This window comes from Talpa occidentalis, unplaced genomic scaffold (genome assembly GCF_014898055.3).
Source record: "Talpa occidentalis isolate TD23 unplaced genomic scaffold, MPIMG_talOcc4v2.1, whole genome shotgun sequence".
NCBI lineage: Eukaryota > Metazoa > Chordata > Mammalia > Eulipotyphla > Talpidae > Talpa > Talpa occidentalis.
The window spans coordinates 24,438,474-24,454,408 of NW_026555331.1; the positions used below are offsets into that span (position 1 = coordinate 24,438,474).

Genomic DNA, 15,935 nt, shown 5'->3' on the forward strand with positions numbered 1-15,935 from the left:
TTACTATCATCATAATGATATAAAGAATAGCATTTTCTTTGTAAGACCTAAAACATAATTGAAAATGTAGAGGCACTCAAAGCAACTAACTGATACTATAATTTAGGTGATAGTATACATTTAGTGAAGAGAGGATTAAAAAATCTGACTTTTAATTTATACAAAGAGCTCTTGTGATTTTTTTTTTTTTTTTTTTTTTTTTGGTAGGCTTCTCCTATTGCTGTATCTGGCATAAATATCCATTGAGTCATTATTATAAACTGCCTTGTTAAGTTTTGTGGTAGACAGATGAATAAATCCAATTACCTTAAGGAGCTTGTAGCTCCTTTTTTCAGCTATAGTTCAGATATTTTCTTTGAGTTTATATTAAAAGTACTTCTAAAGGCAAAAGAGAAAAAAAAAGGTCTGAGAGACTACTTAAAGAAAGTGATGCAAGTCAGAAATTACCTCAGAGTAGCAATTCTGTTATGAAATTTCTTTTCTTTATTTAGTTCTATAATAACATGTTTGTTAAATGTTTTAACAAAGTAAAAGTGACCCTGCAAGAAGATACACCAGTGTCTTTGAGCCTATCTAGTATCTGCTAAGAGGGAAAATTTTAAAAAATCCCACATTTAGTTTATAATATACTTAGATAACAGAATTTGGAAGGGGAACCTGTCCAATGAAATTGCTTTAACGCCCTTGAATTTCCAATGTAACAGGCCTGAGATTGTATGTTTTAATATGCATTAAGTCTTGTAAGTGCCAGTAGTCCTAGAGGCTGGTAATATCTTATTTTCCAGATTAGAAAAATTAAGCTTGACATATAGTTGTATACCAAAATTTTTTTTTACTCAAAAAGCTCAAGTATGGGTCCTCCCCTGTTGGTGTGGGTGGTTGAGCGCAGTGCTGTGAAGCTGTCCACAGCCTCTGCAGCGCCTGTTCGATCCCGGCCGACCAGCGAGGGTCCCACATGGTGCAGGAGATCGCTCCTGCCTCGCCCACTGCTCCCTTCAGCAGTGTGTTTCGTCAGTCTGCCTGTTCTGTTCCCCGCTCTGTCTCTGGTGAATCTTCTTACCCTCCCATGCATCTGGCCTGTACCCTGGTTCTTGTATAAATAAATAAAAATTTTTAAAATATATTAAAAAAAAAAAGATCAAGTATGTATATGAAAATTAATGAATGGTCGGACTATGATCCAGGACTAGTCAGTTTGAGAATTCCTTCCTAATCTAGTATGATATGTTCCTTCTTGATAAGAGGACAGATTAATGCCTATGGGTGCCATTATGCAAATGTTTATTCATTTTGCATTTATGACCTATATTTTAATTCCATGGTTATAGTATGGTGAGTCTATAGTATGGTAGGTTTTGTTAGTAACTGATTTTTTTAGGATACAGGTTGAGAGGGTGAAGAAAGGATTTTTTGACTGGGAGTTTAGCCAAATATGCTAATAGCCCTTGAATTTCCAATGTAATTGATTTCATGCAACAAGTCATGGGATAGACTAGCCAATGCCTTTGTAAGGAAAATAGAGCTTTTGTTTTGTGTGGATGTATATCCCATCAAATAATAGTGGTCTTCTATATCACAGAGGGCATAAATCACATGGACAAATCAAGGCAATGATGTAAGTTTCAATCTGTGGTTTATGACACATTTGTTAATCTTTTGAATAGGAATCCACTATATATGTGTGTATGTATGTAAGGGGAAGACAGAGAGAGGTACTAAGAGGCAAGGAAAAAAGGAATGGGGGGTAAAGAATTACTGTCACTAGTATTTTATGAGTTCTTATCCTCTGAATATTGGGTTAGTCTGGAAGGGCAACCTGTCCAATGAAACTGCTTTAACTCCTTTGAGTGAAAATTCCCCAAAGAGGTCTATGTGTGTTCTTTATAATGACTTTCTTGTAAGATAAATAAAATTCTTTTAGATAGATGTTTGAGTCTAATTTTGTGTGTCACATTATCAACGCTTTTTATTACACAATGCTTTTTCTTTTCCCAATAGAACCTTTGTATTATTGGCAACAGACTGAAGATGATTTGACAGTAATAATACGGCTTCCAGAAGATAGTAATAAGGAGGACATTAAAGTACAGTTTTTGCCTGATCGTATCAACATTGTGGTAAAGGACCAGAGGTTTTTGGAAGGAAATCTCTATTCATCTATTGATCATGAAAGCAGTACATGGATAATAAAAAATAATAATAGGTATTTTTATAATTTACATTTAAAATTTTATTTTTCATTATTATTTTTCTTATCCTTCCCACAGTGGTAATATCAAAGGTGAATACTATAGTAGGGCTATCTGTATAGCTGATTATTTTTCCTAAGACTAGAATTTTTGTGTGAAAGAATGTAAGTCTAGTGAAGATTAAAGATACTAGTATAAATTATTGTAATTTACTGACTACAACACATTCCTAGTCTTTAAAATAAGATCAATAAGAGGGTATACAGTGAAAGGTCTTGCTTCGACTCAGACTCCAGTCACCTCTCTTTCCACATTTACTATTAGTTTTTTTATGGATATTCATGTAGTGTATTTTTTTAGCAAAAAGGTTTTCAACATACACAGTTATGCTACTAGTTTTTATTGACTTTGAATAACCTTTTATGGTTCATTCTGTTTTACTCTTATCAAATGCACAACCATTTAAAAATTTCACATGCACAAGAATATATGTGAATAAATACCTGCAAGTGGAATGGGACACTGAAAATAGTGAATAATATTTTCTTATGTAAATTATCCGTTTACATTTCTTTTGTGAATTGTGTGTTTGGGACACATACACTAAGAAACACATGATAAATTCATCTTCTAAAGAAAAGTTTTCTATACATAAAATTGTTTTCTTACTGATGTCTTTAGAAGAGAAAAATAGAGGCACATCTAGACTTAGGAAAAATATTCCTTATATTCTATCAAAGTATTTATATCTTGATGTATCAGGGAATCCTATTACAAATGAATATTAGCCAGTAGATTTTTAAAAGTGGTTAAATTATTTGAATTGCTGTATTAAAATAGAAGATATAGAAATGTCTGGTAAGAAATATGAAAAATAAAAAAATAATCATTAGTCATTAAGAAAATACAAATTAAAACTAGATGAGACACTAGTTTTAGCATGGCTAAAACTAAAAAGATTGGGGCCTCCCTGGTGGCACAGGCGGTTGAGTGCCACCCTGTGAAGCTGTCCGCAACCTCTGAGGTGCAGGTTTGATCCCGGCCGGCCGGTAAGAATCCCACATGGTGAACAGACCTCTCCTGTCTCGCCTGCTGCTCCCCTCAGCAGTGTATTTCATCAGTCTGCCTGTTCTGGTCCCTGCTGTCTCTGGTGAATCCTCTCACCCTCCCACACATCTGGCCTGTACCCTGGTTCTTGTATAAAAGTAAATAAATCTTTAAAAAAAAAAATAATAAAACTGTAAAGATTGACAGTATCCTATGTTGGCAAGGGTGTGGATCACTAACAACTTGTGCATTGCTGGTAGGAATGGAATATGATGCACTTACTTTGGCAAACTAGCACTTTAACAAATTAAACATACACCTGCTTTGAAACCAAAGGAATTCTACTCCTAGACATTGAGAATATGAAAGAAATGAAAGTATTAAAAAGTAGAAGTATATTCAAGCGTTCTTATTTTTAAAAGCCAAAAACTGGAAATAAGTAAAATGTTCATGAAAAGGTGAATGGATAAACACAACTATGGTATATTCATCTAATGGAATGCTACTTTGTAGAAGAAAAGAATGAACTACTGAAACAAGAGAATGAATGAATCTCAGAGACATTATGTGTAGTAAAAGAACCCAGACACACAAAAGCATATACTGTTTGATTCCACATATACAGAGTTCTGGAACTGGTATAGCTAATTAATACTGATATAGATGAGAATAATGGTTATCTCTTAGATATAGGAAGATGAGCTAGAAAAGGGAACTTGTGGAATGGTTTACTATCTTCATTGGGTTACACAGGTATATATATTTGTCAAATTCAGTGAATTCTACACTTACATCTTATTTTGTCTATAGCTTACACCTCAATGAAAGGACTATGTCAAAAAATTAAGTGTCTTACGAAACTCTAATCCTGTCCCCGCCTCTTTAGAAATACATTGTGTCAGATACTTCACTCCCCACTGTTTGGATTAATACTATTATTTTTTCATAGTATATCAAATCTTTGTAATTATTAAATTCTGTGATGTGTTAATAGAACTAGGCATTAATTTTAAAAATGGTGAAATATGTGTAGATTATGTATTTTTACTCTAACTGTAGTTCTTGATTACTCCATTTGAGTGTGGTATGTGTCTATATTCTGGGAGTCTAGAACGTAAATATCTGGTTCAAAAAAAGGTTAAGCTTTAAAGCAGATACTCTGAATTCATTTTATTAATGGAGATATCCGGTGACTGTTACTTTTTAATACATTATTTCAATAATTCAGTTCTCTGAAATGTTCTTTAAAAAATATTTTATATCTCCACATACTCTTATTTAAACATTTTATGTACCTGAGAGATGTGGGTGGCATTTATAAACTGGCAAGCCAGCCAGAACATGTTGTTAAATATGTCATCAAGCAGCCAAAGGTCTAGGAGAATAGCTGGACCTTATGCAGATAGTTTTGGCATTTAATACATGAACATGCACCGGTATTGTTTTCCATTTAATTTGAGCTATTTGATTGCAATTTTATGTTACAAAAGATAATTACAGTGATGTGTAGGTGGTATTATTGGTTTAAAACACATGCTTTTTCTCTGTACTTGATTAAATTATTCATATCTCATTTTCAAATAATGTTCCCTTTCACTTAGGAAGGATTTGTTAACTAGTCTGCAGCTTAAAATGTATAGGATTTTTATGTTCCTTTTCACTTAAATGATAGTATATTATACTAGTTTTAAAATGTAGAAATGCAGTTGTGCTAAAAGGGGTACACTGACTAGGTATGCAGCTTTATGATAGTTGAGAAATTCCATGTAACTGATTTATGAACTCTTCTAACTTATTTAGGTAGCAACTACTAAGAACAGTATTTATTCTCGTCACTGGAGAAAAAGTCTTTATAGTTATTACATTTATTTTCTCAGAAAGGCAGAATAGTACAGTAGCAAGGAGCGAGAACTTGGAACCAGACTGCTTTACTAGCTTGTGACCTTGGCAAGTTACTTAAACCCTCAGTGCTTTTTTTCCCTCTTAACTTGTATAGCGGAGATAATAGTACTTACTTTTTGGTTGTGGTGAGCAATAAATAAGTTAAAGCATGTAAAGTACTTCAGTCAGCACACTGGGCATATGGTAAGCATTATACTTAGAGGCCTTGTCATTATTATTATCAAGATTAACTTTCTCCTAAGGACATAACTAAATCTGGGCATTGATTGTGGTGGTAATTGTAATGCTATTATTGGAGCTCATGTTACATAAGAGATTATTTTGTATAGTCTCTTAAAATAAGTAGTTTCAGTAAATTTAAAGTGCTGTAATTAATTCATGAGTTGGTGATAACAACCTTGAAAAAGAATAGCTAAGTTTGAGTGATCTATTTGGTAATTATGACAATAGTTACTGTGTTTGAACAATTGTTTGCTTGCAATTATGTTCCAGGGCACGGGGTTATCATGGCACATTTGTACTAAAGGTGACAAAATTAAAAGATTGCTTTGCTGTGGAACAACTACCACCACCCAATCTTTTTCTGTATTGTAACTAGCTCCCAAAGCAACTTGGTTTTCCCTTGTTCAAGAGTCACATGGACAACTTCCTAATCTCCTGTGTCTATAATCTGCCCTGATTTAGCCTCCCTTTTTAGTTTGTCAATTTTTAATCTCAGGGTTCCCTGGTAGGTACTTTTTAGTGTGTTTATAATTTGTTAGGTGACTTAGATGTATGATTTAGATTTTTAATATTTTTTAATATTTATTTGTGCATACAAGAGCTAGGGTACAGGCCAGAGATGCGGGGTGGTGAGAGGATCCACCAGAGTGGGGAACAGAACAGGCAGACTGACTGAAATACACTGCTGAGGGGAGCAGCAGGCGAGACAGGAGAGGTCTGCTGCACCATGTGGGTTTCTCCCTGGCCGGCCAGGGATTGAACTCGTGCTGCAGAGGCTGTGGATTGCTTTATAGTGTGGTACTTAACCCCTTGCGCCACCAGGGAGGCCCACGAATTAGATTTTAAATAAGTTCACAGAGACCACATTAGCTTCCCCCCCATATTACCAAAGTTAAAATTTTTTGATTCCCATATTTCTTTAAAATATGTATTTTAAAAGTTAACATTGGTTTAACCAGCCTCATCCTTAGATTAATATTATTGCTACTGTTTGTGAAAATAAAGGTAATTGTTGACTTCACATACAAAGAAGTACCTTTAGTTTTAGACGTTTTCCGATTAACTTTACATGTCCACCCCTAGCCAGCCACCATATTCACCGCCCCGCTATTCCAGTGCTGCTGGCCTACCTTTCTGTTACTTTAGTTCAGTACTTTCCTCTAAATTTTAGTACTTTCTGGATAGTCTTACTATATCCTGTCACTCCCTTCATCAAGCCATTTGACAATTTGACACACCATTTCTAGTTACTTTCTTGTTTACTCATTCAATTATTTACTCTTGGGTTATAAGTTATCCATCATGCAAAGCTAAAATGAACATGATTTACCTCAATAAAAAATTAAAATAAACTGGACATGATTTTTGGTAAAACATCCTCTAGATGCCAGAGGGGTAATTTCTGTGGAAGATTCTTCTGTTTGCTATTGATTATTTGTATAATTGCTAATACCATTTTTTCTCATTTAAACTTCTAGCTTGGAGATTTCTTTGATTAAGAAGAATGAAGGACTAACATGGCCAGAGCTAGTAGTTGGTGATAAACAAGGGGAACTTATAAGAGACTCTGCCCAATGTGCTGCAATAGCTGAGCGTTTGATGCATTTGACTTCTGAAGAACTGGTAAGCAAGTCCAACAGTGGTATGACTTTCCCAGAATCCAGAAGTATGTTTTGTGAGGATTATGCTGTGTTTTTCATATGTTACCTTAGGTTTTTCTAATGTAAGAGTCAGGTTAGCTGGCCTGGTGTTTGTATATGGCTTAAAATTCTAATATTCCTTATACTTGTGTGAATATGTGTGTGTGTTTGGAGGGGGGCATGTTGTATAGAGCATGTGTCTGTATGTACCTATGCATGTGTGTATGACTATTTTTATTCCTTAGAAGAATCAACTGACAGTTCTGTCCTTGGCGCAAATTGATTGTATGATATGCCTTGATGGTATGAAATTCTACTTATCACTGAAATTTTCTAGGTAACCTTGTAATATCAAGGTATATATCACATCTACTACAATTATTTCTGATTGACAAAGTATATTCATGGTAATGATTACAATGACTACAATATTCATTCAGCTCAGATTCTGAGGAATATATTCTATGTTTGATAACTTAAGAAATGAAATAATTTTAAGACTGTGCATATACAGCAATGCACCACAATTTCAGTTAAATAATCTTAAGTGAATGAACATATATATTAGCATATGTGAAATGTTTGGCTGAATATCATCTAGAACTATTATAAGGAAGACTATATGGAAGAATTATTTATACTGTAGGGTAAGTTACATTCTAAGGTAGAAAGAAGAAATGAGAATATTAAGTGTCAAAAGAAAACACAATAAAAACAGAGAAACAGTTTGTTTGCTAGCAGTAGTTGAAAATTTCGGGGATCACTGCTATTCACACATAAGACTACAAAACCTTAACAGTACGCTTGCAAACCATGCTATCATGTGTGATAAATAGTGTGATATTATAGATAAATAGTGTGATAGAGCTTTGGAGATATAGTAACAGTGATAGGACTTGTTTGGGGAGTGCAGGTAATTATTGCAAAATGACTTTTAAACATGATTTCAAATCAATATATTGTTATATTTAAGTTACTTATGCCCAGATACCAGTGTATTTGTTACATTTGACTAAAACAGAATTTTGACTTCTGCAAGGTGGTTGGTGTTTTTTTCAAATTGTTTTTTTCTTGCCCTACCGTATTGGTTAGAATGCACTGTTAAATAGAAATGATGAAAGCAAACATTATCTTTTTTCTCCTATCTTGGAAAAAAGTATATTTCACCATTAAGTGGATGTTTTTATCATGTCTGTTTCTAGTATCTCTAGAGAATTTATCATGAAAAGTTTCATAGTTTTGTCAAATGCATTTTCTTTATTTGTGGAATAACTCCACTTGTTGTGATATGTTGTCCTTTTTACATATTACTGAATTTGGCCCACTAATACATTTTGTTGAGTTTTGCATCTCTAAAGAACATTGGTCTGTACGGTTTTTTTGGTTTCCATTTGTTTGACTTTTTTACTTTTAAGATTTCTCAGCAATTTCATTATGTGACTTGCAGTGATTATTTTTAATGTTTGTATGTTTGGATTCTTTGACCTTCTTAAATCTATACAATTACAGTTCTCATCAAATTTGAAAAAAATCTGTCTTATTTTTGCATTCTTCCTGACCCATTCTAGTTAATTACTCATATTAGACCACTGATATTATTCCACAGGTCTCTGCAGTCCTGTGTGTTATTTTTGTCTTCTCTATGCTTCATTTTATATAGACTCAGTTGTATTTCAAGCTCACTGGTCTTTCCTTCTATACTGCCTAGTTAGGATCAGTCATCTATTTTGTTTTCCATTTCAGGTATTTTTTCATATCTAAACGTTTGTGATTCTTTTTTTAATCATCCATATATCTCATATGTTCATGTTTTCTTTATTCTTTAAGTTATAGAACATTTATAATAGCTGTTTTAATATTTTACTATTCCAACATTCCTTCATTTTTGTTTTTATTATAATTTTCAATTGGCCATGGGTCTAAAATTTAGTTTTTAGTTATTGCTATAATCTTAACTTTAAAAATGAAGAAATCCATTCACTTATTGTTGCTTATCATCCCTCCTCCCCAAAGAATCCAAATCCAGATAAAGAAAAACCTCCTTGTAATGCCCAAGAATTAGAAGAATGTGATATTTTCTTTGAGGAGAGCTCCAGTTTATGCAGATTTGATGGTATTACATCCAAAACTACTCATGTGGTAAGTTCTTGATAATGATATTTCTAAAAATTTGTGAATAGAAATTATTCAGGTGAGCTGATTAAATGACAAATATGTATTTCGCAAAGATGACTTCATTAGTAGTTGTTGCCTGGGATATAAATCTCAATCTGTAAAGAAGCAACTTTTTGTCCTATCATAGCCAGTAAGCAGTGTTGTTTTGATACAACTGCATATTGATATCTTTGATTTGACTGTTTTCTTTGGTGTTTTTTTCCAGTATAGTAAGATCCTATAGTATAACTTCATGTTTTTCCTTGTTTAATATTATGACCTAAGCATTTCCCAGTGCTCTTTCAATCTCTGATTTAATGGTTGGAGTATACTTTGGCATTATCTTGATATATTAGGGTGTGTGTCTAGTGGTTGTCCTATAGATTACAAGTATTTGTAAATATCAGTGCACTGATCATAGGACATCTTAAATATATAAAACAAATATTACTGACATAAGGGGAACAATAATGGCAATGCTATAATAGTAGTTAAAAGTAATACTTATGTTCAAAAATGATTGGATCATTCAGACAGAAAATCAGTAAGTGACTGTCAACTTTAAATGACACATTAGACCAGATGAACTTAACAGATAAATACAGAACAGCACTTCCAAAGCAACGATTCTTCTCAAACACTATGTAACATTCTCTGGGATAGATCATATGTTAGGCTACAAAACAAGTCTACATATGTGTAAAAATACTGTAATGTCAGTCATCTTCTCTGACCCACAATGACATGAAACTAGAAATCAAAATTATAAGGGGAAAAACTGCAGGATTCACATATCTGTGAAATAACTTTGTTACTGAAAAAGTAATGAGTCAAAGAAGAAATATAAGAGAAATTAAAAAATATATTGAAAATGGAAAGTACAACATAGCAACACTTAGTGGATGCAGCAAAAGCCAGGTAATAAAGACCTTCTCAGACTAACAGAAGCTAAAAGTGTTTGCAAACATTAGACACTCCCTCAATTTGAAAGGCACTCTCATATTGAGATCAAAGAAAAGGAATACACAAAAAATTGAGCAAGAAAACAGATAAAACCACAAAATTAAAACCATATCATTGTAAACAGTCTCCACGAAATATAGTACTGTAGTGGATGGGATCCACTTATGAGTCTCACCTTGTTAATTTTGTGTTAAAATGAGAAGTGATGAGTATAGCAATGCCTGTAACACAGCAGTCTTGACATTGATACTGTTAATTGTTACATAGTATACCAAAGTAAATGTGTAAATAGACAGATCTGGGGACCTCCATGGTGGCACAGGGGTAAAGTCTCAGCCTGAGTTCAATCCCTGGCCAGGGAGGTGACCCACATGGCATAGCAGACCTCTCCTGTCTTGCCTGCCACTCCCCTTAGCAGTGTATTTCAATAGATCCACCTGTCCCGTCTCCCCCCCCCCTGTCTCTGGTGAACCCGCTCACCCTCTACGCCTCTGGTCTACACCCCAGTTCTTCTATGCATAAGTAAATCTTTAAAAAAAAAAATAGGTCTGAGTTTGAATCCCACTGCAATTTTTTGTGTGTAGCTTGAACAAGCTACTCAAGCTCTTCAAGTCTGTTCTTTCACCTCTTAAAAGACATTTAACAGACATTTAACAGTTTTCTAATCATTGAGATTAGTATTTATAACATGCTTGGCATATAGAATATGCCTATAAATACTTGTAGCTATTGTTCTTGGCAATTAGTTAGCATTTGTAAACATGATATTTGTATTCTGTGGCTTAAATAATATTCTACTTACATAATTGGTGTCTTATATTATGGTTTAAACTAGCTACTAACAGTTGAGAGGTTAGTAGATTGGTTAAGAACAGGACTTAGGGTTCAAATTGCAACCCTATGACTAATTACCAGGCTGACCTTTGGCAAATTAAAAATCCTGTATATCACTTTTCTCAGCTTTAAAATGGACTTAATGGCACATTTCTCCCAAGAGCATTATGGAAGAGTCATTCAAATTAGGTATATAAAAGTTTAGAACAGCAGTTCGAGCACTATTTTCTCCTTCAGTGTAGAACATTCCGTGGAGTCTCCTACTATGACTTCTAGTGTTGTAAGTTTGCTGTGGCTGAACCAAGAAGGGAGGTAGATGCAGATTTCCATGGAAATTAAGATCCCATGAAAGACTTTAAGGAGAAGAGGAAGGCTGGTATCTTTCAGAGTGAAAAGTGATCTTGAAACAAAGGATTTCGTTGGCTTGACTTCCATGGAAGTTTATCACTGACTTGTGTTCCTGAACTATGAAACATTAATATTTGAACTCTGGAATAATTTCTTTTGATAAATAACCAAACATTATGGGTAGAAATAAAAAAAATTAGAATAGTTGCTGACATAGTAATTTGTGGTGTTGTCATCTTCTTTATTAATTTGTTGTTGAATTAAGATTTTTGTCGCTTTTATTTTAGGTGAATCTTGGAAGCAACCAGTACCTCTTCTCTGTCATAGTGGATCCTAAAGAAATGCCCTGCTTCTGTCTGCGCCATGATGTTGATGCCCTCCTCTGGCAGCCACACTCCAGCAAACAAGACGACATGTGGGAACACATAGCAACTTTCAATGCTTTAGGTAGAAAGCAAGCTTTTTGGTGGCTTTTTCCAATATATAATTTTTTCCCAATATGTTATATATTTCTTAAGGTTTCTTTTTGCTTTTTTAAAATCTGAGCCATCTTAATTACATTTGGGTTGATTTGTGCTTTTGCTATTGCTAATGAATGTTGGTAATTTGAAATAGTAGGATTAATCTGTTTTTATGCTGGTACAGCAGATCAACATAGAATATAAATCAGTGATTATCTAGCCACTTTGGTCATTTTAATCAGTCATTTGCTTATTCCAGTTAAGCTGTCTGGTATTAGAATATGAACAAGGGACTTGATAATACCTACGTGTAACTTGTATTCAGGTTTCTTCAGAGAAATTTCACTGCTTTACGGTAATGAACATTAGGAGCCATTTTCCATGAAACTTAAGTGCAAAAGAGAACCATTATAATAAAAATACTTAGGGAAAATGGGGATAAGCAGAAATGAAATTTACATTGAAGGATAAAAGGGAAAATGCCAGTTTTAAAACTAGGGCTTGAAATTTTTAAGCTACATAATTATAGATTTATACAATAATTGATTGTCAAAATATGTTAGTATTGTGTGGGAGAAAATTCTTATATAGTCAATAATATAGATTGTTAAGCTGGTTAATTCAAAGTCCAAGTGAATATTTATGAGTGAAAATAATAGTGTTTGATCAAAATTTAACTGCATAATATCTAACATCTCCACTGCATGCCTATTTTTAAAATTCTTTACCCTTTTTTTACAGTAGGAGGAAAACTTAAATCAACATTACATTAGATATTGTAGTCTTGAAATACTATATATGTTGTTTTGTCAAAGTTAGCCTAGAGAGCTCTTTGTAAACTCCTCAAATAGGTATCTACCTCATCTTTTTTTTTCCTCCAAACTTGCTTTGTGTTAAAAAACCAGTATTGATCTACTTGTGGTTGGTTTGCGCATTCATTGTCTGACAAAACCTCAATTCACATCACTGTTACAGTTTTTATTTCATGTTGTTACATTCAGTAATATTGTCCCAATCTGAAAGTCCTAATTTATATTTTAAAACATAAGTGCCCTTTTAATCTTTAAAGATAAACTTAGAAAAATTTTATCTTTTTAAGAATTATTAAATTTTAAGGGATGTCCTAATTAAGTTTTTTTAATTTTTTTTTTAGATTTATTTATTTATTTATACAAGCACTGGGTACAGTCAGAAGCGCGGGAGGGTGGGAGAATTCACCAGAGCCAGAGCAGGGAGCAGAACAGGCAGAAGGACCGAAGTACACTGCTGAGGGGAGCAGGAGAGGTAGGAGAGGTCTGCGCGCCATGTGGGACCCTTGTCCGGCGGCCAGGGATCGAACCGGCGCTGCAGAGGCTGCAGGCATTCTTGCAACCCAGCGCTCAACTGCTGCGTCACCAGGGAGGCCCTGTCCTAATTAAGTTTTAAATTAGATACCTGAACTTTCTTTTGAGCTTTCAGTGGTCTTAAGGTTCTACTTCTGGGAGCTGAAGTACAACAGAACTGTTACAGTGTTAGTGTTGGCGTATAAAAATATCACTAAAATAGAATTATTAAGAGAATGTACTGGCTTTATTAGTACTTTTAGGGAAGTGGCTGCATTATAATGATATCCTGTAAACATTTTTCTCTTTGATAAGAAAATAAAGATTCTGCAATGCCACACCTGTGATTGATAAGCCTAGTTATTATATTGGCAATATAAAGATAGCTTGGCATGTTTATATTTTTAGTGTTTTAATTATTCACTTAATTACATGGAACTCAGTTTTCTCAAACGTAGGAAACTGTATCAATTTTGCTCATTGGGTATTAAGGCTGTATTTTTGCACCAGTTGCGAGAGAATTCAACCAATGTTGAGTATTAAGAAAATGTATATATATTTAGGCATATTTATTTGTAATAAGTTAAGAAATATTCTATGTTAAGTTCCAATTTTTCTCTTCCTGTTTAATATGTAGTTTTTCTCATTTCTTGGCAGGTTACGTTCAAGCATCCAAGAGAGACAAAAAATTTTTTGCCTGTGCTCCAAATCACTCTTATGCAGCCCTTTGTGAGTGTCTCCGTCGAGTATTCATCTATCGTCAGCCCACCCCCATGTCCACTGTACTTTACAACAGAAAGGAAGGCAGACAAATAGGGCAGGTTGCTAAGCAGCAAGTAGCTAGCATAGAAACCAATGATCCTATTTTAGGCTTTCAAGCAACAAATGAGAGATTATTTGTTCTCACTACCAAAAACCTCTTTTTAATAAAGGTAAATACAGAGAATTAATTACTCAACTTACTGGCTTCTCTATACTGGAAAAATATTCAGTGGAAGCTGGAAAGCTGGGCAGTTATAATCAATTAAGTTTTAATGTGTTAAATAAAAACATCTTGTATGAATTTATTTTTTAAAGGGATTTAGAAATATATGTAAGAGATTATGATTTTATAAAAGCTGTGGAATGAAGCTGTAAATTTAGAGAACATTGGCTTCTGTAAAAAAAAAATGTAAAGATAGCATTAGCATGTATAATTAATTTTTAAAAACAGATTAGACTCCCATCTTTTATATGAAATGTACAATTCAATGTTTAAAAATAAAAATATTTCTCGTGTACTCTTTGTTCATTGATACAGGTTCTACATGCTATACCTACAGAATGTATAGGATAACAGTCTTGTTAACTACTTGTTGAATCTTGTAATATTTATTTAAATGGACCAAATAGCTGAGGAAGGGGGGAAATACAGCGGGGGTACAGCTGGTCTAATGTTGTTAAAGTTTACTGAAAAACCTATGTGTTTTTTTTCTAATTAAGTATATAACTTTCTTTCACTTTTATGCATTTGCTGCCTTGCAGACAGAGACATGATGAAGTTCCACAAAGTATAGCTTTTCTCCATTGCTGCACTACAGAGCACCCTAATATTTGGTGGTCTGAAACAAGAATGTCTTAATTTTTCATGATTCAATGATCTTGATTAGAAATTTCTGTTCTACATGCCCTTTCATCCTCTGGTAGACTAGATTGGGCTTATTTCCATGACAGAGAAAACATTCCAAAAGAGCAAGCCTAATACGCCAGAGCTTATCAAGCCTTTGCTTGCATGAGGCTTGTTCATCTTCCAATGAACAAAGTCAGTCTAGAGAGTGACCTGGTTAAGTCTAGACCTGGTTAAGTCTAGAGAGTGTGTGAGAGGGGATTACATAAAGGTACAGATAGCAGGAAGTATGATTCCTTGGACTGTTAATAACAGTCTGTCACATGTTATATTTCTGCAGTTAAGAAAAAGTTCCAAGGGGTGTGGGAATTGTATGGGGACTATAACCAAGATGAAAATGCATACATTGTGCAAAAATGAAAAATGTAAAAAATATATAAAATAAAAAAAATGGGGGAAAAAAGCAGAGATTATCGTAACAAAAAAAGAAAAGAAAAAGTTCCTGAGTATAGCAGATATTTTTTGCCCTGAATTTTAGTTTATTTCCTAGGATTTCTTTTGGCATGCATTTACCTGGAAAATTGTTTACTTTACACCTATCTAAACTTGAGATAGTGGCTTTTCTTTCTTTTTTTTTTTTTTTTAAAGATTTATTTATGCATACAAGGACTGGGGTGTAAGCCAAAGGTGCAGGAGTGGGGGTGAGAGGATTCACTAGAGAGTGGGGAGCAGAACGGGCAGATCTACTGTTCACCTTTTCGACGTGCTCCATCCACATTCCCTTGTCTCCTCCCAGTTATAGTTACCTTATTTAAAGTCTTTGTTGCAACTACTCTCTTTAGGCTGATAGGAATTTTTACCTTATAAACCTCTGCAAGATCAGAAAATGAAATTCTAAGAGCAGTTCAAGGTCTCCCTTAAAATGCAAACTTTAAGGAGACAAGAATAAAAAAATAAGCCCTATTTAATCAAAGCAGCTATCAGGTTCCCTTGCCAAAACCCACTGAGCACAAATACAAAAATACTGATGTCTCTCCTCAAATATTAAGCTTAGTCATCGAGGCGCTCATCTGAACTTTTCCAATTGCCAGAGACAAAATTTGAGTCTGTTCTTATAAATGAGCTTTTGCATTTCACCTGACTCATGACGTAAAAATAATTAAATGAAAGTCATAAGATCTGTTTATGTCTCATTTGATGTTTATATGTTTTTGTGCCTCACATATATTTGTTATTTTCTTTGCCCA

General features: G+C 33.9%; 1 protein-coding gene across 2 annotated transcripts in view; it reads left to right on the forward strand.

Moving 5' to 3' along the window:
• NUDCD1 (NudC domain containing 1) overlaps positions 1-14,362 on the forward strand; it is a 41,233-nt gene extending 26,871 nt beyond the window's left edge. For both annotated transcript variants that reach the window (XM_037502681.1, XM_037502692.2), the window contains exons 6-10: positions 1,999-2,203; positions 6,839-6,983; positions 9,014-9,139; positions 11,587-11,746; positions 13,740-14,362. In XM_037502681.1, the coding sequence (XP_037358578.1) occupies positions 1,999-2,203; positions 6,839-6,983; positions 9,014-9,139; positions 11,587-11,746; positions 13,740-14,032 (929 nt within the window). In that variant the 3' untranslated portion in view covers positions 14,033-14,362. The remainder of the gene's footprint in view (positions 1-1,998; positions 2,204-6,838; positions 6,984-9,013; positions 9,140-11,586; positions 11,747-13,739) is intronic.
• Positions 14,363-15,935: the final 1,573 nt, after the last annotated feature.